Here is a 26,695-nt window from a genome sequence, read left to right as displayed (position 1 = left end):
AGAAGTGGGATGGTCTTCTCTAGGCTCTAAGATTGCTTTTAATAAGACATCAAACATACACACAATTACAGAGAGTTTTAGAAAGCTTATGTTGTGTATTGAACTGAAAGAAAGAGGGAAATAACAGACGTGTCTTAATAGAAGGTGCTGTCAAAGCTGACCATCTAATTTCCTGTCCTCACACCACACCCAACTCTTCAAGCTACAGAACAATGAACATAAGCATGGAATGGTCTTCAAAAACTCAAACAAAGATGTTTCTCTCTTTATTTTTCCTGTCCGATTTTTTCATATGGTCCAAAAGATTAATTTGCTATTGCTACTATAAGTGGAAGTAAATTACAAGATTATTCTGATGTGTCAAAGAGATCTCTCTTCCTGCTCTAAGATGTCCCTCCCCCATCCCGTGACTGATGTCTCCGCCACCTTTCATGACCCAAGTAATGGATGGGGTGATTACAAACGCATGTACCCTGCCCCCCCAAAAAATCACAAGAAAAGCGAAGAGAAATATCCTGCTTTCCTCTAGAGTTGCTGTTAATGTACGCACATCATGAGTTGTTGGCCTGCATTGGTACAACTGTAAAATATGAGTTTAATAAAATAGACAGTGGAGCACTGGGGCACCGTTCTGTCACCCATCATATCTTGATTCATTGATAAGTCAGTGATGTGAAATTGTGGGAGCCAGTTGCTCATCCCAGGGGCAGCCTTGTGTTTCATGTAGAGTGTTGTTAGGTTAGCTTGAAATGGTCTTGAACAGAATGCCACAAAATATAATTTTGGAGCAAAATTGTGCTTGGTTTTAAAATTGTTTAGCTTTGCGTTTTCAAAGCACAGCGAGGGAAAGGAAGGGAAATCATTTGCTTGATTAATTGCAAAATGGACGCAATCTAACGTACAAATTTAGGATTGATTTTGAGTTTCATAAGAAAGAGAGTGATAAGCTCTCAGAATGTCCCGTACAGGTTCTTGCAAAAAAAAAAGAAAAAAACAGTAACATTTTTAAAGTGTTCTTTGAACATACAAAACTTTAGCATGAAAGGGTGAACCTGATTTCACCATGTTCCTGGATCAACATCTTTCAATCCAATCAACCAATCAGATTTGAGGCACAAGTTTACACATTTATGTCAAGTTTAGGCTTAAAACCAGGGTTAGGTGCTTCAACATCAGTGTTATTCACCTATCATTTCCTTTTAATTTATGGGTTAGGTTTATGGGTTAGGTTTATGGGTAGGGGTATGGTTAGGACTAAATTTTCTGAAAGGACAAGCAAATATAAATATGAATATAAATGATCATATATCATATACAGTACAGTCCAAAAGTTTGGAACCACTAAGATTTTTAATGTTTTTAAAAGAAGTTTCGTCCGCTCACCAAGGCTACATTTATTTAATTAAAAATACAGTAAAAAACAGTAATATTGTGAAATATTATTACAATTTAAAATAACTGTGTACTATTTAAATATATTTGACAAAGTAATTTATTCCTGTGATGCAAAGCTGAATTTTCAGCATCGTTACTCCAGTCTTCAGTGTCACATGATCCTTCAGAAATCATTCTAATATGCTGATTTGCTGCTCAATAAACATTTATGATTATTTTCAATGTTGAAAACAGTTGTGTACTTTTTTTTTCAGGATTCCTTGATGAATAGAAAGTTCAAAAGAACAGCATTTATCTGAAATACAAAGCTTCTGTAGCATTATACACTACCGTTCAAAAGTTTAGGGTCAGTAAGAATTTTTATTTTTATTTTTTTGAATAGAAATTAAAGAAATGAATACTTTTATTCAGCAAGGATGCATTAAATCAATCAAAAGTGGCAGTAAAGACATTTATAATGTTACAAAAGATTAGATTTCAGATTCTGAAAACACTGTTCTTTTGAACTTTCTATTCAACAAAGAATCCTGAAAAAAAATATTGTACACAAATATTTTGTACAATTGTACACATTAAATGTTTCTTGAGCAGCAGATCAGCATATTAGAATGATTTCTGAAGGATCATGTGACACTGAAGACTGGAGTAATGATGCTGAAAATTCAGCTTTGCCATCACAGGAATAAATTACTTTGTGAAATATATTCAAATAGAAAACAGTTATTTTAAATTGTAATAATATTTCACAATATTACTGTTTTTACTGTATTTTTAATTAAATAAATGTAGCCTTGGTGAGCAGACGAAACTTCTTTTAAAAACATAAAAAATCTTAGTGGTTCCAAACTTTTGGACTGTACTGTATATATATATATATATATGTGTGTGTGTGTGTGTGTGTGTGTGTGTGTGTAAAAACATACACTTCCATTCTAAGAATGTTCAAATATCCAAGGGAAAAAATGTGCTTAAAACATTAAAAAATGGATGTTTAGAATGTTCATTTCACATAATGGAAATGAAAAACATTCTTAGAACAAAATATTGTTATATCAGTAGTTGTGTTTGACTTCACATAACGCATCGAGATGTATGCAGGCTAGGCTTGCTGCTTGGTAATTTAACTCATTCAGAAAGAACTAATTTGGTACAGAAATGTTTGAAATCTCACAGCTTTGAGGAAAGCTCATAAATTATCAAAAATTGTGTTCCATGCATGATTCATTGATGAAAGTATACTGAAGACACAACTTGAAAATGATTTCAAAATCAAGATAGTCATTACACCCCATGTAAACACACACTTTGGCAGATCAACATGTCTCAGAGAGGCAATAATTGCCTTGGTAGGTACAAAATGCTTCAAATCACATTGCGATATGAAACACACTTGATTATAAATTCAAGTCCATGAACCTCCTTCATAAATGTAGCACTGATGTCATGCGGTGACCATAAATCTCCTACTCTGCTGCTGAAGGTCATGAAATTTTAAGCACCAAAAGTTGGTGATGTCCATCTGGATATAAGCAATAAAGCAGCCGTGCGTTGCCAAAGCCACTATACCAGGAGCCCAGTGACGGATGAAGGCAAGAACGCTTTCAGTGGCGATAAAATGAGAAAGCATTCATCCATTTTATGACTAATGCCTGTGAATTTTCCAGCAGATCTTTCAAACACAGGTATAACATCTTCTTTGGGATATAATTTGGTTTGGGTTAGAGGATGAATGGTGGGATTTTCCTGTAGTGATGGTTTACAGTAATGACATTTGTACAGCTGGATTCATATTAAGCTAAGTGTCGGCATACAGTGTGCATCATCACAGTAGGTGCTTTTATAAGCCTATGCATATATGTACACTAATATCATAGTCAAGGACAGAAATATCTTTTCAGGCTCTAACTATTCTATTCTCTACCTTTCTGTATCTCCCTCCCACGCTCACACACAAACAAAAAACATAAGCCTACACATTTTCATTCTCTTTCTCAGTCTGTGCCGTAGCCACACACACACACATACACACACTCAAACAAATGAGACAGCTTGAGTTATGGTCTCTATATGTATCTTGATATAGCCTTTCAATTCTGGACAAACACCTGATGGCAGCTTTGGATGGGTCTATTTATTTTCCCATTATAGGAAGGCCAGACAATATTGGGCCTTTTGTGTGTACTAGGGATTTTATGTGTACTTGCATGAGAAGCTTCTTGACTGTTAGGGTATATATATCTCATGACAGTGTGTTAACTTTGTCATGTGCGTTTAAATCAAGTTTTTGTTTGTTTTGGGTCACTGCGTTTTAGAGGTGGCTTTAAACGAAGACTCACACTCTCTATTAAGTCTATATAATGAAAGATCTGTAGAAAGTGAATACTGCAATCTGCAACTGCTTCCCTGGATTTACAATTCATATGGAGTCTAAACTTATAAAAAAGCAAGGAGTCTAGAAAAACGAAAAGGATAATGGCGCCACCTAGTGGTTAAGCCAGCATTAATGCTATTGGAAATGATTAGAATAGAGTTTACTTGAATAATGAGCAGAATGCACTGAATACTGTGTACACTCTCAAAAAAAAAAAAAAAAATGGCACAAAAGCTGTCACTTGGATGGTACCTTTTCAAAAGATTCTAATATTGATTAAGGTAAGGTGCACTTTATACATTAAGGTACACTTTAAGGTACTAATATATACCCTTAGGGGTAAATAAGGTACGACACATGACCTCCTCACATTGCATATGAATCACATCCACACTGTAAACCCAAATAACCCAAAAACATTTGAGGCAATCAGTTGCCTCAAAATTTTTAAGTTAAGAAATGCAAAGTTTAAGTAAGCAAAACTGACTTTATTTTGTACTCATCATTTTGAAAATCAAACTAAACTTGCATTTTCAATCTAATTTTGTTTAAAAAGTCATAACTTTTGGCAAATGAGTCAAAAATATTAACAATTGTGACTGATGTCACTTCCTGTTCATGAATCACAACGGAATTGGAAGATTCATCTCGAAATAATGCGTTCACCTACAGTATGTGCGCTATATTGTGTACTTGTAATATAAAGTAACTGCTTGGGTTAAGGTTAGATTTAGGTGTATGTTCAGGCAGGGTTAATAAACATCTTGATTATTCTTGATCTAAGCTCTGCATTTGACACAGTCTGCCACAAAATACTTATCTCTCGCCTTTCTGATATCGATATAACTGGTTCAGCTCTTTCCTGACTCATTTTCTTACATCAGCGACAGAAAATATATCACCATACAAGGGTATAAATCTGCCACTGCTCCGCTTTCACAAAGTGTTCCTCAAGGTTCAGTTCTTGGTCCACTTCTGTTTTTCATTTATATAGGCCTACATCCACTTGGTAACATCATATATATGCATGGACTTCAGTTTCATTGCTATGCTGATGACATTCAAATTTACCTTACCACCAGCTCTGATAGGCCATCCCTGTCTGACTCACTTATTGCATGATATCAAGCATTGAATTTCCTTAAACTAAATAATAACAAAACTGAAATAATGATGATTGGCTCTGCTACCTCAGTCAAAAGGATGGACCTGTCCTTTGAAATTGACGGGGTTCATGTTACGCCTTCTTCTGTTACGCTCTTCTCTCAATCTAGCTGATGCTGAAATCTTAATTCATGCGTTAATCACATCACATCTGGATTATTGCAATGCTCAATTTCTTGGTCAGCCCAAAAAACGTATTGCGAGATTACAGTATGTTCAAAATTTCTCACCTCTACTAGGCGTTCTGCTCATCTACTACATGATCTTCACTGGTTACCCGTGGCACCACGTATTCACTTTAGGATATTGCTTCTAACATTTAAGGCATTAAATGGTCTCACGCCTCCATATCTGTCCGATCTACTCTACTCCTACTCTCCTGCCTGGTCCTTCAGATCATCTGAGCTTGGTCTTTTGTCCATTCCTCGTTTTCAGTTGTCCACTGTATAGGTGGTAGGTCATTTAGTGTTAATGCTCTGAAATTACACTTCGTAATATATAATCTTTGTCTACCTTCAAGACTCAGCTAAAACATATCTAATATGTATTTTAGATAATGTGGCTATATGTGGCCTTATGTGTTTGTATTGTCTATGTGGGTGTGCAAATGTATTGTATAGTACAATGTAAAGTGACCTTGAGCTATGGAAAGGCGCTATATAAATAAAACTTCTTCTTCTTCAGTTTTAATACCAAGGTATTACCCAATAAGTAGGCCTGCATAGACACGCACGGGACTGTAAAACAAAGTGCTACTTGTTTTTCTTGTACTGTAGTCTTTTGTGCTTTTTTTGGCTAACATTGTAGGTCTTCTGGTTATTCCATTGCATGTATACTGCATATTCCAGAAATAGCTTATGATTCATGTGCATTTGAATGAGATTCTAATTTTATTAGTCATATTGTATACTGTCCTAGTTTGCATTGATTATAAATGATCCTCCAGAGCATGTGGAATGTGAAAATCCAGGCTTTCTGCATTTTTTCACAGCTGTGAGATGTGACTTTCGCTTGTCCTTTACGTGCTTTACATAACCGGATAAACAGGAGCTGCACAAATCACAATGATTGTCCCCTGCTGCGTGAATCAAGTGTTCAGATAATATTACAAAATACATTGTTTTATCAGGTCAGAATAAACTAATTGATGAAGGAGGAATGGAAAGTTACAATTCATTCTTTCCGGCAATGCTGAATTCAATGATAAAAGTTTTGCTTTAAAATGCTTTCAAGAGAAGTTAGTAAGGAACTAAATTACTTTTTAGTAATTACCTATATAGCAGCCAATTTTGAGTAATAATAGAAATGTCTTCTTTAAATAGAATATGTTATTACACACGCAGAGGATCTTGATTAAGGCCTTTGGCACTGTGGCCCAGTAACCTCTAATTCACAAGGAAGGTTTAGTCTGCTTTTACCATGAATTACCCTGCCATTGCTCTAGTGCCACCCCTCCCTGCTGAGTCTGTGGTTCATTCAACACACACACACACACACACACACACAAACACAGCAACTGAATCAACACTATAGTCTGGCAGTATATTTATATAGTATGTCTGTGGGATGTTCGCAACCCCACCCTGCATTTGAGAAATTCCACTACTTCCAAGATCTGTCCCAAGTGCACAAAGCCTAATGCCAAGTGCCCTGCTTCTCTCAAACATGAACTGTATAGTGGGTGACCATATTTTTTCAACACAAAATAGATCATCCTCATGTGAGAGACCCCCATGCTAAAATTTAAAGGCATCTATTTCTTGTATAAAGACCCTATTTACACTTTTTTTTTTTTACACTATTTTTCTTAAAAATTTAACAGGGACCCCCTTACACCCCCTGGGTTAATAATATATAATAATATATTATAATATATATTATATTATTAAAAGTTAATAATATAATATAATATAATATAATATAATATAATATAATATAATATATAATATAATATAATATAATAAACAATGGCACTTCTAGAAATGAATACAAAATATTTTATTACATTAGTCTTTTATTTTTTTAGAACATTCTCATATTAAACTTCTGTAATAATTTTTATATTTATAAAAATTACATTTATAGTTTGTTTCTAAAAAGCAGCACAAGCACACGCACATTACGCCGCAATGGGCGGGGCCACGTAATGACATCACATGACATGCATATCAAATTACTGTAGTTCATTCTCCTACTTCCGTGTTCTTTCACTACTACCATCAACCAACCGGCCGACGCAAGAGAAGCAGAATGTCTCATCAAACCGGCATCCAAGGTAAAATCCTTTACGATCTTTTATCGTCGATTCAAATAAGTCGGACGGAGTTTATTGCATCGCTATAATGCATGTTTCTTTATTTGGCGATTGTTTGTAAACAGAATAACCTGTTGTGGTCGTTGCTGAGACTGAATTGCCTTATAGAGTTTTATTGGGAGCTAGCAGTAAACAAACCAGAGACACACAATGAATCTGTGTCAAGTGTACTCTGTCTTTTGCTGCACTAATATGGTCATGCAAATAAACTCCGATTGGTCTTTCACTATCACTGTGTGTAGTCAGACTGGAGTTGAGGATTGTGCACTCATAAGGAAGGCAGCAGGTTTCAAAGGTCCAGCTGTAATAACCGTGTCACCTTTATTCAACGCTGTTGCCAGGCATTATGCAATGGACATCTGTTTACATTTATTGAGCTTTTACTGCATTGGCGTTGTGTTACCATGACAACAACACATTACTATAAATCAAATGCAGCTATGCTGAAGGGTTAATTAAAGATCACTTTGCATGGTAATATTGTGATTTCTGCAAAGAATTTCAAAGAACATACTTCAGGAATGGACTTCAGTCCAAAAACTGCCGCTAACAATGCCTCTTTAGATTTCTCGCTTTGGTTCATCAGCCAAATTTCAATTCCGTTTTCCAGAGATGCTCAGCTTTGTTTCGGATCAGAATAAAAGGATTCATTGTGTCCTGTTCTCGCCTTTCTCTTCTCAGCTACCGGGGAAGTGAAAGAAATCTTTGCAAAGGCCCGGAATGGAGAATATCGGCTCATCAAAGTAGTGATTGAAAATGGTAAGATGAGTTTTACCTAATTTTACACCTGAGAGTACAGAAATATTTTCAAATAAGCTTATTGTAAATGGGTATTATTCATAACAACAATTGTCCATGTATTTTTTATTGCCCCTTTTCACTCACATTTTCAATTGGACTTCGATTGAAGATGTTTAAAAGCTTTAAATTTTACATTCACAAATTAAAGCTGCAGTCGGTAACTTTTGACGCTCTAGTGGTTAATAAACAAAACTACATAGGTCTTGCGGATGAACATTGTAGCCAGAGCTACTTCCCTCTGTTTATGTCTATGAGAAGCTACGCAGGTACTCGTGTTACTCCGCAGTGGTACGACCCGAACCAAAGTAGTAATATAAACACTTATTATAGGTGTACCGTAGTGATTCAGGATAAGACAAAAACATGGTTTGGATTCATGATGTACTCGCTCATTTTATATATATATATATATATATATATACATACATACATACATACATACACACACACACACACACACACACACACATATATATATATATATATATATATATATATATATATATATATATATAATTTTTTTTTTTTTTGTAAATTTTGAAAACAAAAAAGTTACAGACAGCCGCTTTAAAGGCAGGAACACACCAAGCCGACGGTCGGCCGTCTGGCAGTTTTTGTTCTCGTTGTGTTCCGCACTGTCTGCTGAAGTTGGTCCTCATCGCCTTTTTTTTTTTTTGGCCGATTCGAAATGTTGAATCGGCATCGGACCATCTGATCATTCTGATTGGCTGTTCAGATACTGCCACCTGCTGGTTCGAAAAGGCATTTCATCTCACGCAGGTGCAGAACTGACATGCTACTTGGCCGTCGGCTGTCTAGCGTCAGTTTGGTGTGTCAGGCCAACTTTGGACACAGACACTGCCGATGTGAGCCAACCCCACAGTCTGCTTTCGTCGCCACTAGTTCGTCGGCGTCAGCTTGGTGTGTTTCTGCCTTAAGACTAAAGGCCCATTCACACCAAGAACGATAACTATATTAGCTTCCACACCAACACACTATATCATTTTGTTAATTGTAAGCGCGCACTGCAGTTTTGTTGGCAGCTGCTTTAAAGTTGAGTGGATTCTGATTGGCTGTCAATGTTTTTATCATTCATCAACTGCAAAATAATTGTTGTGAGAGTGATTCCGCTGTGCCGTTTTCGTTATAGTTCTGGTGTGCGATTTTTAAAACCATATATTTATCATTAGTTATCTGCCTTGGTGTGAATGGCCCTCATTTATGAGAACACAAAACATGAAACGTATTATGAAAATAACAAAAATTGTGAAGGTTTTCAAATTCCTTTATCTGCCTAAATGTTCTGTTTGCTTGATTTTTATATATATATATAATGTGTGTATGTATGTGTATATATATGTGTGTATGTGTTCACTTTGTTTTGTTGTTTTTTGTTCTTTATCTCACATTCTCTGAAGTGTTAAATAATGCTCTATACTTTTTTGTTTTACATTTGACTGAACTAAATAGAAGATTTAAATAGAAAAAAAAGATTGTCCATGTATGACCAAAGAATCATATCGTGCTTTCCTTTCTCCCATTGTGTTCTTGTAGAGAAGTTAGTTCTTGGCGGAAGTAAACGGGCTGCCAAGAAATGGGACCAGGAATGGGACAGCTGTGTTCTCCCACTCGTGGAGGACGACATGCCCTCGTACCTTCTCTACCGGTTGGATACCACCAACAACCAGGGTTATGAGTGGGTCTTTCTGGCCTGGTCTCCGGATCACTCTCCAGTGAGTTTGTTTGCATGCCGTCCTCTTCTTTCAGCTGGTACGAGGCCAAAGGAAATCATGAGATGGCATCGCTCAGTGCATTTTAATCCATCCACTCCATATATAGTATCCCTGGTTTAAAGCTCTTTAAAAAATATCCCAGTTAAGCCTGTCCATTTTAAAACAGCTTGCTTTGTAGTACTATGTGGATAAGATCATCAAGGATATTGTACAATTGTTATAACAAAACAGTATATCTAAAATGAATGTGGATAACTGTGGAGATCCACTTGTAATGTGTCTTTTACAGACAGAATAAGTATCAGGTATGCTCATAAAATGGAGTCTTTGCATTCATGAAAAGATTTAGATCTTTCATAGTTCATATTATTATTATTTTTTCTTTTTGGTTTTATGAAAAGCATGAGGTGACCTGATATAGTAAACACACAGTTGTGGTTCTGTGTTAGAAATTTGCCTTTCTAATTTTTTTCCCTTTAATATTAAACAACCAGAGAGAGACTGAAATGGCCAGTCTCAATCGTACCCAAATCAGTCTTTCATGCTGATCTAGAGCGAAATAAAATTGCTCAAACCGCTCTCCTATTACTCTACTCCTATATGTTTTCCTAGTATTCTTATTATATGTTGTAATTTATTATGATTTATTTATTTATTTTCTTTATATATATGGCTTTTTTATATTGTTTATTATATATGTTTGCTTGTTTTTTGATCATTTCTGTTAATAGATGTATGTTGGCCTATTAAAACAAATTTATCTGATGCATGTTCAAGCTTGTTCCTAAAAAAAAAAAAAGAACAAAAATAAAAATATCCAGAAACCTATTTGAAAACAAATATTTTCTTTCAGGTCCGACAAAAGATGTTGTATGCTGCTACGAGGGCCACGCTGAAAAAAGAGTTTGGTGGTGGCCACATTAAAGAGGAGATTTTTGGCACAGTGAAGGTATGCCATCTTTCTTTAAATCAAATTCTCTCGTGAATAAAACACAGCTGTAGGTTTCCCCACTAATGCGTCTCTGTCTGGCCAGGATGATGTCTCTCTAAACGGCTATAAAAAGTACCTCAGCTCCCAGGCGGCGCCTCTGCCTTTGACTGCAGCAGAGGAGGAACTGAGGCAAATCAAACTCAATGAGGTAATGCTGACATCAGCGTAAACACAGCATGGGTGAACACCTTAGTCAGGCCCTGCTGAGGTTTTATTAAAATAGGGTGAAAACCACATCAGTCCAACCGTCTACATCAGGCCTTTTGTATTCAGTAACTTCATGACCTGAGGTAAAACACAGTTAAGCTGTCAAAAAAAAAAAAAGAAGATGCTTCCTAACTGAGGCTGCTCTTTAGAAGCCATTAGGACAGAACGGTTTAGTACACTACACTGCATTGAGAACTAAAGAGTTTTTTTCCCCTCTGTGTTGGTAATTGTTTGTTATTTTGCTCACTGATTTAATATATTTGCATATATCTTGTGATGCAGTTTGTTGTTTTGATCTATTTACAGGTCAAAGCCTACTGTATTAACATGATTTGTGGAAAAGAGTCTGCTAAAAACGTAAATGTAATATTTAAGATCAAACATATGCTGACTAAAAATAGAGAAGCTCAGTCCCATGCACTCTCTCATTTAAACCAGCTCCTGGAACCAATTGCAAAGGATGCTGCTGGCAGTGCATACAAACCTCCCATAAACCATAAAAGGATATGCTCTGACTCTTAAACGCCTCAGTGGCTGTTTCAAAATGACAGGCAGCCTAAATGAACCAATCAAAAGGCTTGCTGAACTCCCCTCAGAGCAGCAGCTGTGGGAGGAAGATAATACTACACTAATCTACATGTATAATAGGAGAGGAAAGCAGCTTTGTGGTGTTTTATTTTTATTAATTTGTTGAAGGAGAGATTTTATTGAGTAGACGGGTATATGAAACACTGGTCCCAATCCTGGATGAAAGGAGGCAGAGAGGCAAAGCAGGAAGTTTATTCATTGGGTGCACGCAAAATGCAGTGTTGACATGTCCATTTTTATTATGCATATTGAAAAAACGTAATTTTCAGCATCATTACTGCAGTTTTCAGTGACACATGATCCTTCAGAAATTATTCTAATATGCTGATTTAGTGTTCAAGAAATGTTCTTATCAATGTTAAATACAACAATTGTGCTGTTTAACGTTTTTGCAGAAACCGTGATATTTTTATTTTTATTATGTACAAACCCGATTCCAAAAAAGTTGGGACACTGTACAAATTGTGAATAAAAACAGAATGCAATGATGTGGAAGTTTCAAATGTCAATATTTTATTCATAATACAACATAGATGACATATCAAATGTTTAAGCTGAGAAAATGTATAATTTTAAGGGAAAAATAAGTTGATTTTAAATTTCATGGCATCAACACATCTCAAAAAAGTTGGGACAAATCCATGTTTACCACTGTGTGGCATCCCCTCTTCTTTTTATAACAGTCTGCAAACGTCTGGGGACTGAGGAGACAAGTTGCTCAAGTTTAGGAATAGTAATGTTGTCTCATTCCTGTCTAATACAGGCTTCTAGTTGCTCAACTGTCTTAGGTCTTCTTTGTCGCATCTTCCTCTTTATGATGCGCCAAATGTTTTCTATGGGTGAAAGATCTGGACTGCAGGCTAGCCATTTCAGTACCCGGATCCTCCTCCTACGCAGCCATGATGCTGTAATTGATGCAGTATGTGGTCTGGCATTGTCATGTTGGAAAATGTAAGGTCTTCCCTGAAAGAGACGACGTCTGGATGGGAGCATATGTTGTTCTAGAACTTGGATATACCTTTCAGCATTGATGGTGCCTTTCCAGATGTGTAAGCTGCCCATGCCACACGCACTCTTGCAACCCCATACGATCAGAGATGCAGGCTTCTGAACTGAGCGCTGATAACAACTTGGGTTGTCCTTGTCCTCTTTAGTCCGGATGACATGGCGTCCCAGTTTTCCAAAAAGAACTTCAAATTTTGATTCGTCTGACCACAGAACTGTTTTCCACTTTGCCACAGTCCATTTTAAATGAGCCTTGGCCCAGAGAAAACGCCTGCGCCTCTGGATCATGTTTAGATATGGCTTCTTTTATGACCTATAGAGTTTTAGCCACCAACGGCGAATGGCACGGTGGATTGTGTTCACCGTTTTCTGGAAGTATTCCTGAGCCCATGTTGTGATTTCCATTACAGTAGCATTCCTGTATGTGATGCAGTGCCGTCTAAGGGCCCGAAGATCACAGGCATCCAGTATGGTTTTCCGGCCTTGACCCTTACGCACAGAGATTGTTCCAGATTCTCTGAATCTTTGGATGATATTATGCACTGTAGATAATGATAACTTCAAACTCTTTGCAATTTTTCTCTGAGAAACTCCTTTCTGATATTGCTCCACTATTTTTCGCCGCAGCATTGGGGGAATTGGTGATCCTCTGCCCATCTTGACTTCTGAGAGACACTGCCACTCTGAGAGGCTCTTTTTATACCCAATCATGTTGCCAATTGACCTTATAAGTTGCAAAATGGTCCTCCAGCTGTTCCTTATATGTACATTTAACTTTTCCGGCCTCTTACTGCTACCTGTCCCAACTTTTTTGGAATGTGTAGCTCTCATGAAATCCAAAATGAGCCAATATTTGGCATGACATTTCAAAATGTCTCACTTTCAACATTTGATATGTTATCTATATTCTATTGTGAATAAAATATACGTTTATGAGATTTGTAAATTATTGCATTCCTTTTTTATTCACAATTTGTACAGTGTCCCAACTTTTTTGGAATCGGGTTTGTACTATTATACTATTTACTGCCACTTTCAGCATCATTGCTGAATAAAAGTATTAATTTAAAAAAATCAGATTAGATTCATCAACACTGGTGACATGGCAGTTAATCAAGGGTCAGAAGTCAAATCTGAATATACCATTAGTTGGATATCTGAATTATACACTTTGTAACAACACTGTTTCATAAACCACACCATGAATTATAGAGCTCATTTCTAACTAATCATTTAACAACCGTTGTGACTGCTTTGGGTATTACAGGCCAGTGCATACACATTGTTAAGGTTATATGTGTGTTTTTCAGTTGCAGACAGACATCCATGTTGACACAAAGCAGCAGACTCTTCAGGGAGTGGCGTTCCCTATGCAGAGAGAAGCTATTCAGGCACTGGAGCAGTTCAGGGAGAAAAGGATTAACTACGTTCAACTGGTACTTCAGGCCTTTTTTTCCCCTCCACCACTCCCAGAATCTCTGTACAATAGCATCTTATCCCTCCTTTGCTCTATACAGTATACTGCATTCAAAGAAATGACACCTGTGCATAATGGCCTGAACTTGCTGACAGACTGGTTGGGCTGACCCTTACCCGCATAACCACCAACATGTAACTATTCAATGATACTTATTATGCCAATCCCATTAACAGGAAATAGATTTTCCTAAAGAATCCATCAAGTTGTCCAGCACGACTCCTACGGATCTGAAAGATCTGCCTAAAAGGATCCCAAATGATGCGGCTAGGTATCACTTTTTCCTTTACAAACACTCTCATGAAGGAGACTACCTTGAGTCCACAGGTAATCAAATGTTTCTAGATGAAAAAATTATATATGAATTGTGTGTATATATACATTTTTAAAGTATTTGAAAGATGTCTGTTATGCTCAGTGAGGCTGCTTTTATTTGAACAAAAATACAGGAAAAAATAATATTTATTACAGTTTAAAATGTTTTCTATTTTAGTATATTTTGAAATGTAATTTATTCCTCTGACGGTAAAGCTGAATTTTCAGTATTCAGTGTCATGTGATCCTTTAGAAAATATTCTGTTTGAGAAACCTTTCTTAATTTGTGCTGCTTAATATTTTTGTGGAAATTGTGCTACAATATTTTCAGGATTTTTGCTGAAAAAAAGTATTAATTGTAATTATTGTGTTATATATTTACAATATATAAATTAAGATTGATATTCTAATTCTATATTCTTTTTAAAATTACCATTACTGTTTATATATTTCTTAAATTTATTTTAATTTATATCAAGTATTATGTCTGAGGACAGTTTAGGGGTATTAAATGATTGAAGGTGTATTAAATAAAATGGCGTATTAAACATTGAGTAAACATCTCTCAAGTTGAATTGTTCAAATTTTTAAAACTAATGGCAAATAATATTGTTGGACTTTTTTTGTCAGTCTTTTCAACAGTGCTTGTGAGAAACAAATATGTATAATGCATATTCATACTCTTTTAATGCTTTTTTGTGTGTGTGTTTCCAGTGTTCATTTACTCTATGCCTGGTTATAAATGCAGCATCAGAGAGAGAATGCTGTATTCAAGCTGCAAGAACCCTCTCATAGATACAGTGGAGAGAAACTTGGGCATTGAAATTGCAAAAAAGGTATTATATGCTAGCCGAACCGTTCTTACTGTAGTATTAAGTACATTACAGCATACATCATCTTGTTTAATTCCTGGATTCCCCTATCAGACCATTTACAATAATGTTAATGTTATTGTTTTCAACCTGTCTCATTTAATTCTTCATCCTTTCAGCTGGAAATTGACAATGGTGATGAACTAACCAGTGACTTCCTGTATGAAGAGGTCCATCCCAAGCAGCATGCGCACAAGCAAGCTTTTGCCAAACCCAAGGGGCCAACCGGGAAGAGGGGTGGCCGTCGAATCACACGGGCACCGGGGGATGGTAGCGATGAAGATTAAACCTCTTCCTATTCCGAGATTGACCGTGGTACATTCCACTTAGTCTAATGAATCCCGTCCTGAAGCGAATATCCATTTTACCTTGACTCATCTCTAGACCACAGCCCTATAGACTGATCTATGCACAAAGAAAAAAAAACACTAAGCCTGTGAAATTACATTTTGTAGCTTGCAATATGATACGCTATGTCGAAGAACACAGATTGAGGTCCACCAGAATGTATTTTACGAAGCTTCACTTGCATTCAAGGATGCCGTCTGTGATGTTCCTGGTAACATTTTTAACACTATTATGCTGTTTACTTGCATATTAGCCAAGATTATGATATAGAGTGCAATACTGTTGAAATAGACACTCCATTTAGTGTTTGTTTTCCAGAAATAGATATTGATTTTTTTCAAGGAAAACCCTATTTGAAGAAAATTTTAAACAAAAAAAACCTTAAACTAACCTAGTCCATGTATACATTGTACTTTCAACGGTAGCTTTCCAGTAAAATTACATTTTAGCTGAGGAGTAGCGTTAATATTTGTCCAGGAAATTGGCTTTGGAGATTAGGCAAGATTTATGTTTGGAAAACGCCCGTGAATCTTGCTCCGAGTGGTTGTCTGATCAGGAAGGTCAGAAGTTCAGATCTGTTGTATGAGGCCATAAGCATTATTTATTAACTTTCTGATTGATTGGGTTGAAAAATTTCTTAACGAGCGACCAAATAAATCATTTGAGAAGTTCATCAGTATTCTGACAGCCACTGAACCTTGTAGCGATAAGGTAGGGATGATTTCAGTGAAGGATTTGCCAAGAATAATGTGCTGAAAATGTTCCAATACCTTTTTTTAATTATGTATTAATTCTTAAAAATTGGTCTTGTGCTTTTTTTTTTTTTTTTAAATGTAGTATTGTTTAATTATAGAGATATGATTATTGTAGAATCATTCATAACACAAATCTGAAAAAGTGATGCTTCTCTGCATCTTGGCTATTTTACATGTTCTTCTAGTGAAGACTAAACCTGCAGAGATACTATTTTTCTAAGCCTGTACAGCTGTTTGTCCAGATGATGTCGTTGTCTAACATCTTGAATTGAATGTTCATGGTTTCAGGGGTTTATGGCCATCCTGTCTGTCTGAGTGAATGCTTTACATGTCAACCAATGCATTTCATGCCATTCGCAACAACACTAATGTATACGTTGCATGGAGTTCAGTTCACTTGAGATGCTGTCGAAACCACTCATAAGGGAAGGGACTGCAAGTCCAATAATCTCGGGACGATCCATCTACTGATTAACAACAGGCAAACCACTATTAACATGTCTCTTGTGTAAGGGTGTTATGAAGTCTGGAATCGAATCATTGTAGAGTCTTAAATGTCTTTTTCTATGCATTGTATAAGAAAGAGGAGAGAGAAAAATAAAAAGATTTGAAGATACCTTTACATTTGGAGTCTCTATCTATCTGTCTGTCTGGTGCACATTTATTTTTTTGTTTATATAATGTATTTATTTTAGCTCAATACATGCTATTTAATGTCTGTGAGCTAATGTGACAACATGCATCACAAATTTTGTACAGTAAAATCAGTACTTTAGATAGCAAAAGGATAAAAAATATTTTTTAAACAAAACAAAAATCGTGATTTAAAGGGATAGTTCACCCTAAAATTAAAGTTCTGTCATAATTTACTCACCCTCAAGTTGTTCCAAACCTGTATGTGTTTCTTTCTTTCTTTCTGAACACAAAAGATATTTAAAGAATGATGGTAATCAAACAGTTGATGTTAGCCATTGACTTCCATAGTAGGAAAAAAATACTATGGATACTAAAAATACTATGGAACATTCTTTAAAATAACTTACTTTGTGTTTAACAGAAGAAAGAAACTCATAAAGGTTTGAAACGACTTGAGGGCGAGTAAATGATGACATTTTCTTTTTGGGATAAACTATCCCTTTAACATAAGATGTTCGCTACTGTGTCTTTAAGAGCGATACCACGTGCTGCGGAAGAAATCAACTGACAACAATTAGCACGCGGGTGAGTGAACGCACGATTTTGCTTGATTTCTTTTATGACATAACAGTGTTAAACGCACGAGCCTTTGTAACAGCGATTCTCCTGTTCTTATGTAATATTTGAATGTTAGCACGATTACATTCTCTTTACATTTCCTTATATTTTTGCATCATATGTTTATACAAGTCAATACATCACTAAAGTAATAATGAAATGATTCAGTTAAGAGTGTTTTTGTTTAGGATTTAGGAATGGAGAGGGACACTCTCTCCTGCTGTATATCAGACCATGAAGGTTTCCATGGGACTATAAAAAACTCACCCCAAGACTTTGTGGTTGTTGAGATAGACACCCATGGGCAACTTGTTAACAGTCCTAATGTTCAGGAAGAACTTGCAAAAATACCTTCTCAACCAAGTCAAGCTAATAAAAGGGATGATAAATTAAAGCAATCTAAACCAGATGACACTGACATTTTAAATCAGGACTGCTTTGATCTGAATCTAATCCTGGGTCCAGCTATGAATGAAGAGTTGGAACATTTCACTAACAAAATGAGAGCAAATCCAAATGAAATGTGTGAGCAAGAAAAGGCGGAACTGTCTTTGGGTACTTACCCCGATAAACACCTGAGAGCTGTTGTCCACAGAGCAGTACGATACAACTTCCCCTTCCTCCAGACTGTGACCAACCAATCAGAGATTCGGGTCAGAGAGGACCCAGACTTCAAGGAGCTCGCCAGTTTAGCCTCTGAAGGAGAAGCTGAAGAGTTCTTCAGGTTCATCGATGCCAAAGTCCCCGGCACAGTGTTCACCTTCCTGCCCGATGATAGCAAGGAGCATCGAACTTCAGTTCACCATTTTGTTAGCAGGCGGTTTGGGAAGCTTGTGGAAACCAAGAGTTTCACCGACCAGCAGAAGACTTCCATTACAGTGAGACTAAGGGAGAGAAGTAAACAATCCAAGAAGAGAACAATAGCAGATTGTCAAGAGGAGGAGGTGACATTATACACAGGTGAGCGGAGAAGACAAGTTTCTTATCATCATTTATAGCTGATCCTCAATGGAAATCAACCAAAAATACAAGTCTTCATTTCCCATCAGCTTTCACACTGCGGAAGGAGAACTTGGAGACTTTGGAGGCCATCAGCTACATGGCTGCAGTACTTGGAGTGCTTCCGTCTGATTTTACCTACGCTGGAATCAAAGACAAGCGAGCCATCACCTACCAGGCCATGGTGGTGAAAAAGATCTCTTCAGAGCAGTAAACAGACCATTGGCCAATTGCAATTTTTTTTCTATTTTCTTGAACATAATTTTAAAAATTAGTTATCGTAAATGTCTTGTTGACCACGTTCTACTCTACAGGTCTGGGTTTCTGCAGAAAATTTGAAAGAATACAACATTTTAGGGCTGTCAATGTTAAAGAATTAGTTCACTTTCAAATAAAATTTTCCTGATAATTTACTCACCCCCATGTCATCCAAGATGTTCATGTCTTTCATTCTTCAGTCGAAAAGAAATTAATTTGATGAAAACATTCCAGGATTATTCTCCTTATAGTGGACTTCAGTGGCCTCCAGACAGTTGAAGGTCAAAATTACAGTTTCAGTGCAGCTTCAAAGGGCTTTAAACGATACCAGACGAGGAATAAGGGTCTTATCTAGAGAAACGATTGGTAATTTTCGAAAAAAATACAACTGTATATGCTTTATATAAACAAATGATCACCTTCCAAGTGATTCCGCCAAAACTGCACTTTTGTATTCTTCAAAAAGCTTACGCTGTATGTCCCACGCCTTCTTGGAAGGCAATCATTTGTTTATATAAAGCATATACATTTACATTTTTTTCCAAAAATGACCGATCATTTCGCTAGATGAGACCCTTATTCCTTGTCTGGTATCGTTTAAAGCCCTTTGAAGCTGCACTGAAACTGTCATTTTGACCTTCAACCGTTTAGGCTCCATTGAAGTCCACTATAAGGAGGATAATCCTGGAATGTTTTCATCATAAACCTTCATTTCTTTTCGACTGAAGAAAGAAAGACATCTTGGATGACATGGGGGTGAGTAAATTATCAGGAAAATTTTATTTGAAAGTGAACTAATCCTTTTAATGTGTTAACTTGAGATATTAATGAAGCATGTAACAGTGATTTTAATATTCACATTCACCAATTTTATTTTTACCATTACCATTTCATTTGGCATAAATCATGAAATAATTGCAAAAAAAATAATGTAAATAACTTTACATTATTTTCGTTTTGCTGTCTTTATAATTTTACACAATTTTTCTCACACAGTATAGATTTTTATATATAAACATGGATTTAGGTTCTTGCCTGTTTTACTTCACTCCATTCGTAGATACATATAAAACTTCTGTTGGCAGGTTGCTGGACAAAGTCTCGGAGTTTGAGCGGAGAGGAATGCAGATCTCTCATGTCCGTCCTGTGTCTGAACCCCTCAAGCTAGGCAGACTCCAGGGAAATCACTTTGATCTGGTCATAAGAGACCTGAAGCCTCATGGGAAACATGGACTTACAGAGCTGCAGCAGCTTGTGAAAGAGGCAATGGAAAATGTGAAGGTAAATATGTGCATGTTCACCAGCATTTAATGAAATGGACCGACTCAACAGTTAAAAAATGATTTTGTTTTTTTACAGAACAGAGGCTTTGTGAATTATTACGGTCCCCAGCGGTTTGGAAGTGGATCATGTGTCCAAGCAGACCAAATAGGACTTGCGCTCTTAAAGGAGGAAATGGTACCACTTCATGTAATTTATTTCCATTTAATGTCTATATGTGGTGCACCATGTTTACTTAAAAAGGCCTAAAACAGTTTGTGTTTTGAGCAGGAGGCTTCTGTTAAGCTGTTCTTCACCCCAGAGGATGGTGATGACCTTCAGAACAAGGCAAAACGTCATTTTCTTCTCACAGGTTTGTGATATTTCACCCAATAATGAAAATTTGTTCATTGTTTGCGTAACTCTTACACCCGTTTGACTTTGTTTCTTGGCATACTAGCATTACTGTTGATAAATTGTAAACATTGTTGCTTTATAGATTTCAGTTCTTGTGCATCCAAGAACAACTAGTCATTTCCTTAAATCTCTTTCTTCAGGGAATGCCAAAGAGAGCTTGGCACTCATGCCAGCTTACAAAGCCAGAGAGCGGCTTATGCTCCGTGCACTCCACCGGTACGGCAGCGGGCAGGAGGGTTGCATACATGGTTGGCTCAGTTTACCCCACAGCATGAGGGTCTTCTACCTCCACTCTTACTGTAGCAGAGTGTGGAACGAAGCAGCCATATACCGGCTCCAAAAACTAGGCTTTAAGGCTGTCCAGGGAGATCTGGTTTGGGCTGGATCTGAAACGGGACTCAAAAGCTCCACAGAGGAACTGAACGCTCCACAGGTTAGGAACTTGGTTTAGTTAGTGCTGTGAAAAAAAATATATATATATTGGACTTCTAGGACTTGCTTTCATAAAGCATTTGTGCTGAGAAAAAAAAAAAAAAGGACTATATGTAGATGTTGGTGACAATGAATGATCTAACCCTTTTTTTGTTTGAATGAAAAAAGAAAAAATGTATTTTCTTAAATTAGTTAAGGTAATTAATAGCAATGCTATATACCATTTCTGTATATAATGTATTCTGATATTCATTTATAAATATTTTATATATATATATATATATATATATATATATATATATATATATATATATATACTAAAACTATATATTTTAGTCATTTCATAAGTAGTAATTCCTTTATAATATTTATACATTTATAATTTGACTATGTATACATATCTGTAATATGTATATATAATATATATACTAGTTTTTTTAATCATAAATGTATATTCTTTCCATAATATTTCTCTCTATAGTTAAATGAATTAGTCTATATAGTAGGGATGGGCAACGATTAATCGTTTGCAAAACAAAAGTCTCTGTTTACGTAATATATGTGTATGTTCTGTGTATAATAATTATGTATATATAAATACACACACATACATGTATATATTTAAGAAATATATGCATGTTTAAATAAATATATATTTTAGATTACATAAATATAAATATATTATATATAAATCTAACATTTTTCTTAAATATATACATGTATGCATCTGTATTTATATATACGTAATTATTATACACAGAACACACACATATATTACGTAAACAGACTTTTATTTTGCAAACGATTAATCGCAATTAATCGTTGCCCATCCCTACTATATAGTTAAAATAGTTTTTCTGTAATTTAATTAGTTACTTCAGATGTATTTGCATTAAATACTGAATAGCCTATAGAACAATTCTATAGGCTATAAAATAGTGGATTTAACATCAGAATAAAATATGCTTTGTGTCTAATGCTTGTTATACTTTTTATAGAGTGTAATTAGTACAGTAATCTAATTACACTGTTGAAGATTTAATTGGTAGCTAGTAATTAGATACTTTTATAGAGTAACTTACCCAAAACTGTATATATTATTTTATTTGTAGTCATTGTTTGATTTCTGTGCTGTAGGTCCATGTTGTGACCTCTGAGGAGGAGAAGAATGATGTTTTCTCATTAGACCAGGTACTATGTTCAAATGTCTTCTTTCCTCTCGCTGTCTGCTAACCCTTACCCATCAGTTCCTTATGTTTCTGCTGGTTTTCTTCTAGGTGATTCTTCCGATGCCAGGAAATAGTGTCAAGTACCCAGAAAACCTGCTGGGCCAATGGTATCAGGACAGATTGGCTCAGGATGGTTTGGGGTCATGCCGTTTCAGAGTGACTCCTCTTAAACTCAACGTCCCGGGATGTTATCGCCCCCTGCTTGCAAAGCCGCAGAACATCACATACAGCTTGCGGACTGTGGAAGAGCCAAGTCTGTCGCTAACCTTTGACCTGGATGCATCCTGCTACGCTACTGTGTGTCTCGGAGAGATTATGAAGAGTAATCTTTCATAGTTCAGTCAATGACAATGAATTAAAGACATTCACAGTCTAAATAATGTCTGTCTTTGGTAATGTCAAATGTGAGGGGCTCTTGAGAAATATGTTGGACTTCTAGGACTTCCTGTCAAGCATTTGTGCTTTCAGAGGAATTAACCACTCGCAGGAAAAGAAGAGGAATTCTGGATAGAAAGCCATTCCATAACTATGGTGTATGTAAGTCCAGTTATTAACAGAAAACAGTTGCCTTCCATTAAAACCAACAGATAAACATTAATTCTAATTATTTCTAAGGTATGTATTGTGTGCCTTAGGTATCTTAAAGTGTTTTAAAGTATCTTCTGTGCCAGTGTCATCGATGAGGAGTCTTGAAGTTGTACATGCAAAGATTTAATAAAAATCTTATTGACAATTCTCATTATTTTTTAATTTTTTTCAGTACTTGAATATTTCAGCATTTAAACACATCTGACATACTTATGTTGACAAACTAATCAGAATATTTTCTCATCTTATTTAGGATTATATTCCACTCGTTACTCAATGATCAGTTGATTTCAGCATCTTGACCTGATATTTGTTTGTGTAGGGGCGAGTTGTAGGTGAGAAAGCCCACATTTAAATTCCATATATTTTACAACAACAGAGCAACATGAATCAAGTAGTTTTGTTAAATGATCCAGATCAGCTCTCAACTGATGTGGTAAGACAGATACACTGCTGAACACACATAAATGGCAGGTTTTTTTTTTAAAATCATCTTGAAATTACTTCTATACAGATGAAACAATTATATAAATGAACACAGATACTATGCAGGAAATTATTGGGTGACTTAAGACAGTGAAATCTGACAAAGCCAAGATCACAAAAATGAAAACAAAACAATGTATGAAAAAGCTCTGTGACTTAGAGGATAGTATGTTGATTTTTATACCTGAAAGTTTTGGTTAAAATCCTCATCCACAACATCTATAATCTCCCCTAGACTCAGTGGCTCAAGCACTCAGTTCCATCCAAAACATCATTCAACATGTCAGATTCAGTGGCTCAAGTGATAATGCATTTCCTTTTAATCATGGAATTCTGAGTTCAAATCCTGCTATTGCTTGCATTTGTTGTTTTAATTAATGCAAAATTAAAAATCAACCAAATTTAACCAGCTCAGTTTCTACAAAGTCTGTGGCTCAGCGGTTAATCAGTTGCCTTATCATGGTGTTCTATGTTCAAATCCTATGATTACTGAATTTTTTCATCACAGAAAACAAAGCCCTCAATAAAACTCTGTCCAAAACGCCCATCAGCTTCTCAGATTCAGTGGCTCGGAAGATAAAGCTTTGAATTTTAATCTTGGAGTCGTAAGTTCAAATCTCACTTTTACCTATGTTAAATTGTATATCCAACAAAAGTCTCTAAACAACATCCATCTTTGTGAAGGCCATGGTGGTGCAGTGGTAATACACATATCACTTGCAGATAAAGTGGCAAAAGAAACATTGGTTTGACTCTCTCAAGCAAACAATGTGTTCCATCATATAAAACCCTACCAAAAAGCATTTTCATCTCGAGAGAGTCAGTAGCTCAGGAGATAAAGGGTTGAATTTTAATCGTGGAGTCACCAGTTCAAATCCTACTGTCACCTATGTTAATTTGTATATCCAACAAAAGTCTCGAAACACTGGGCTTCCTTGCGAAGTCCACTGTGGTGCAGTGGTAAAACATATCACTTGCAGATAAAGTAGCAGTAGGAACATGGGTTCAAACCTCTCATTTGAAAGATTTTTTTTTCCATCATATAACACAAAGCTCTCAATAAATCCATTTCTCATCTTGAGAGACTCAGTAGCTCAGGAGATAAAGCGTTGATTTTTAATCTTGGAGTCGTGAATTCAAATCCTACTGTCGCCTATGTTAATTTGTATATCCAACAAAGTCTCTAAACACCCAACTGCATTCAAAAAGCCACAATGGTGCAGTGGTTAAACATGTTACTTACAGATAAAGTAGCAATAGAGACATGGGTTCAAGTCTCTCATTTGACTGACTTTTTTTTCCATTATATAACACAAAGCCCTCAATAAACCCAAGTCAAACACATCTTCCACCTTGAGAGACTCGGTAGCGTCTCAGTAGTGATAAATTTTAATCTTGGAGTCACGAGTTCAAATCCCACTTTTACCTACGTTAATTTGTATATCCAACAAAACACCTCACCTCTTTGTGAAGTCCACTGTGGTGCAGTGGTAAAACACACCACTTGCAAATAAAGTGGCAATAAAAGACATGGTATCAAGTCTCTCAAGCAAACAATTTTTTCCATCATATAACACAAAGCTCTCAATAAAACCCTGTCACAAATGCCAACCAACTCAAGAGACTCAGTGGCTCATTACATAAAACATTGCGTTTACATCTTGGAGACCCGAGTTCAATTCCTGTTATTGCTTATGTGAAATTGCTGTCATTAAATCAGACAAAGTATCCCAAACAGCCACTCTCAGTGTGAAAGCCACGATGGCACTAGTGGCTAAACACACGTTGGTTGCGGACAAGGTTGCGATAGAGGAATGGGTTCAAATCCCACCTCAACATGTGATGTGTACTGAGACTCACAGGAAACTGAGTACTCTGAGAAACATGGATGGACTGGCTGAAATACCTGGGGTGTTAAAACAGAGATGAGAGATGAAGGCTGGACCGTGAGGAGGGTCTAGAGGAAGTAGGAGGATCAAAGAAGGGCAAAAGTGAGTTTTAAAATCGTACTTTAAATTTTTTTTTTTTTTTTTTTTTGACATATGTACTCACCAGTAGCACTACAAAGTAATTTAAGTAAGCGACCACACTGGATGTGATGCGTGTATATATTCCTAAAGCTACACTGTGAAATAAATACAGAGGAGTACATTAAACTTCAGTAAAGCTCAATAATATTTATTTTGGCTCAATCTAACCTTCCCAGATTTATTGCATCATATAAACCCGCCACACACCGCATTGCCTGATGCTTCAGTAATATTGTGTATGCTGTGCTCCACAATACTGCACTCAACTATGTTCACTTAATATGTGCATCACCTTTCACTGCTAACTGAATGCTGTGTGACTCACATGCTGTTGAAGTCGAGGTAATGGCCTTCAATCTGTCTCTGTGATTCTGGGGACACAAAATATATGTGTTTTACAATCTCTCCATCCCTCCACCAAGAATGTTGAGAAAAGGATGAACATGTGCTGTAGTAGGGTAGTAAATATACCTTGGGTACACCAATGACAGGTACCAAAGGGATAGTTCCCCACCAAAAATGAAATTTTTGTCATCATTTGCTCACCCTTTATGATGTGGAACACAAAAGAAGATATTTTGAAGAATGCTGTTAAACAATGGGTTCATTGACTTCTATTGTATGGAGAAAATATAACAATAACTACATTTACATGCACCCTCATAATGTGATTATAATGAGATTTAGGAAATACAACGTGACAATGTTGCATGACATGAATATAATGCAGTGTACTGTTGGTCAAAATCACTGAAATGGAAACATTTTAGGTGCGTCACCAAAAAAAATCCAATACGTCACAGAAATGTGTTTTGCATTTCACGCAAGTAGATTAAAACAGTGGCCAGTAACACACCTACTCTATATAAGTTCATCACTTGTGCTGTGCATTAGGGTATATAAATAATGGCAGTAAAAATAGCCACAATTCTCAGTGAATAATCAGAATAATGAAAATTGCTTGTAAACAGGAGCTTGTGTCATGTAAACATCTTATTGCAATAAAGTCCTTACTCTGATTATTGGAAATAATCACATTATTGGTGCACATGCAAACATAGTCAATGACACATTTCTCTTTTATGTTCCACAGAAGAAAGAAAGTCATGTTAGTTTGAAACAACATGAGGGTGAGAACACGATGACAGAATTATTATTTTAAAGGTGAACTTACTACCCAACAAAGCACATTCATTCTGTCCACTGCTCAAGCTTACTATTTCATCAATAAAATGAAATATAATAGACAAACACAGACATAAGCATTTCCCGTGCATGAGCAGATGTCCATCATCATTACACTGAATGTCTGTCCACATGATTCTTTTGGCTGGGTATAACGGTTTATGCCTTTTTCTGCATGGAAAGACATTAAAGGGATAGTTCACCCAAAAATGAAAATTATC

General features: G+C 36.2%; 2 protein-coding genes across 2 annotated transcripts; both read left to right on the top strand.

Moving 5' to 3' along the window:
- Positions 1-7,061: 7,061 nt before the first annotated feature.
- twf1b (twinfilin actin-binding protein 1b) lies at positions 7,062-16,958 on the top strand. The gene is made up of 9 exons (XM_048156072.1): positions 7,062-7,205; positions 7,926-8,003; positions 9,600-9,778; positions 10,632-10,727; positions 10,813-10,917; positions 13,880-14,005; positions 14,223-14,373; positions 15,076-15,197; positions 15,353-16,958. The coding sequence occupies exons 1-9, from the start codon at positions 7,181-7,183 to the stop codon at positions 15,518-15,520; spliced, it is 1,050 nt and encodes a 349-aa protein (XP_048012029.1). The 5' UTR covers positions 7,062-7,180; the 3' UTR covers positions 15,521-16,958.
- A 475-nt stretch (positions 16,959-17,433) lies between these two features.
- On the top strand, positions 17,434-22,924 carry pus7l (pseudouridine synthase 7 like). The gene is made up of 9 exons (XM_048156204.1): positions 17,434-17,557; positions 17,779-18,550; positions 18,640-18,799; positions 19,933-20,128; positions 20,207-20,305; positions 20,399-20,480; positions 20,665-20,957; positions 22,094-22,147; positions 22,234-22,924. The coding sequence occupies exons 2-9, from the start codon at positions 17,788-17,790 to the stop codon at positions 22,519-22,521; spliced, it is 1,935 nt and encodes a 644-aa protein (XP_048012161.1). The 5' UTR covers positions 17,434-17,557; positions 17,779-17,787; the 3' UTR covers positions 22,522-22,924.
- Positions 22,925-26,695: the final 3,771 nt, after the last annotated feature.

The sequence above is a fragment of the Megalobrama amblycephala genome, linkage group LG14, assembly GCF_018812025.1.
Source record: "Megalobrama amblycephala isolate DHTTF-2021 linkage group LG14, ASM1881202v1, whole genome shotgun sequence".
Lineage (NCBI taxonomy): Eukaryota > Metazoa > Chordata > Actinopteri > Cypriniformes > Xenocyprididae > Megalobrama > Megalobrama amblycephala.
This window is presented reverse-complemented; position numbering and strand designations above follow the sequence as displayed.

Excerpts from the sequence above, each read along its gene's own strand:
- twf1b (XM_048156072.1), top strand. The coding sequence starts at position 7,181 with ATGTCTCATCAAACCGGCATCCAAG. Across the intron at positions 7,206-7,925 it reads TCATCAAACCGGCATCCAAG|CTACCGGGGAAGTGAAAGAA; the intron begins GTAAAATCCTTT and ends TTCTCTTCTCAG. Across the intron at positions 14,006-14,222 it reads GGATTAACTACGTTCAACTG|GAAATAGATTTTCCTAAAGA; the intron begins GTACTTCAGGCC and ends TCCCATTAACAG.
- pus7l (XM_048156204.1), top strand. The coding sequence starts at position 17,788 with ATGGAGAGGGACACTCTCTCCTGCTGTATATCAGACCATGAAGGTTTC. Across the intron at positions 18,551-18,639 it reads GGAGGTGACATTATACACAG|CTTTCACACTGCGGAAGGAG; the intron begins GTGAGCGGAGAA and ends ATTTCCCATCAG. Across the intron at positions 18,800-19,932 it reads AAAAAGATCTCTTCAGAGCA|GTTGCTGGACAAAGTCTCGG; the intron begins GTAAACAGACCA and ends TTCTGTTGGCAG.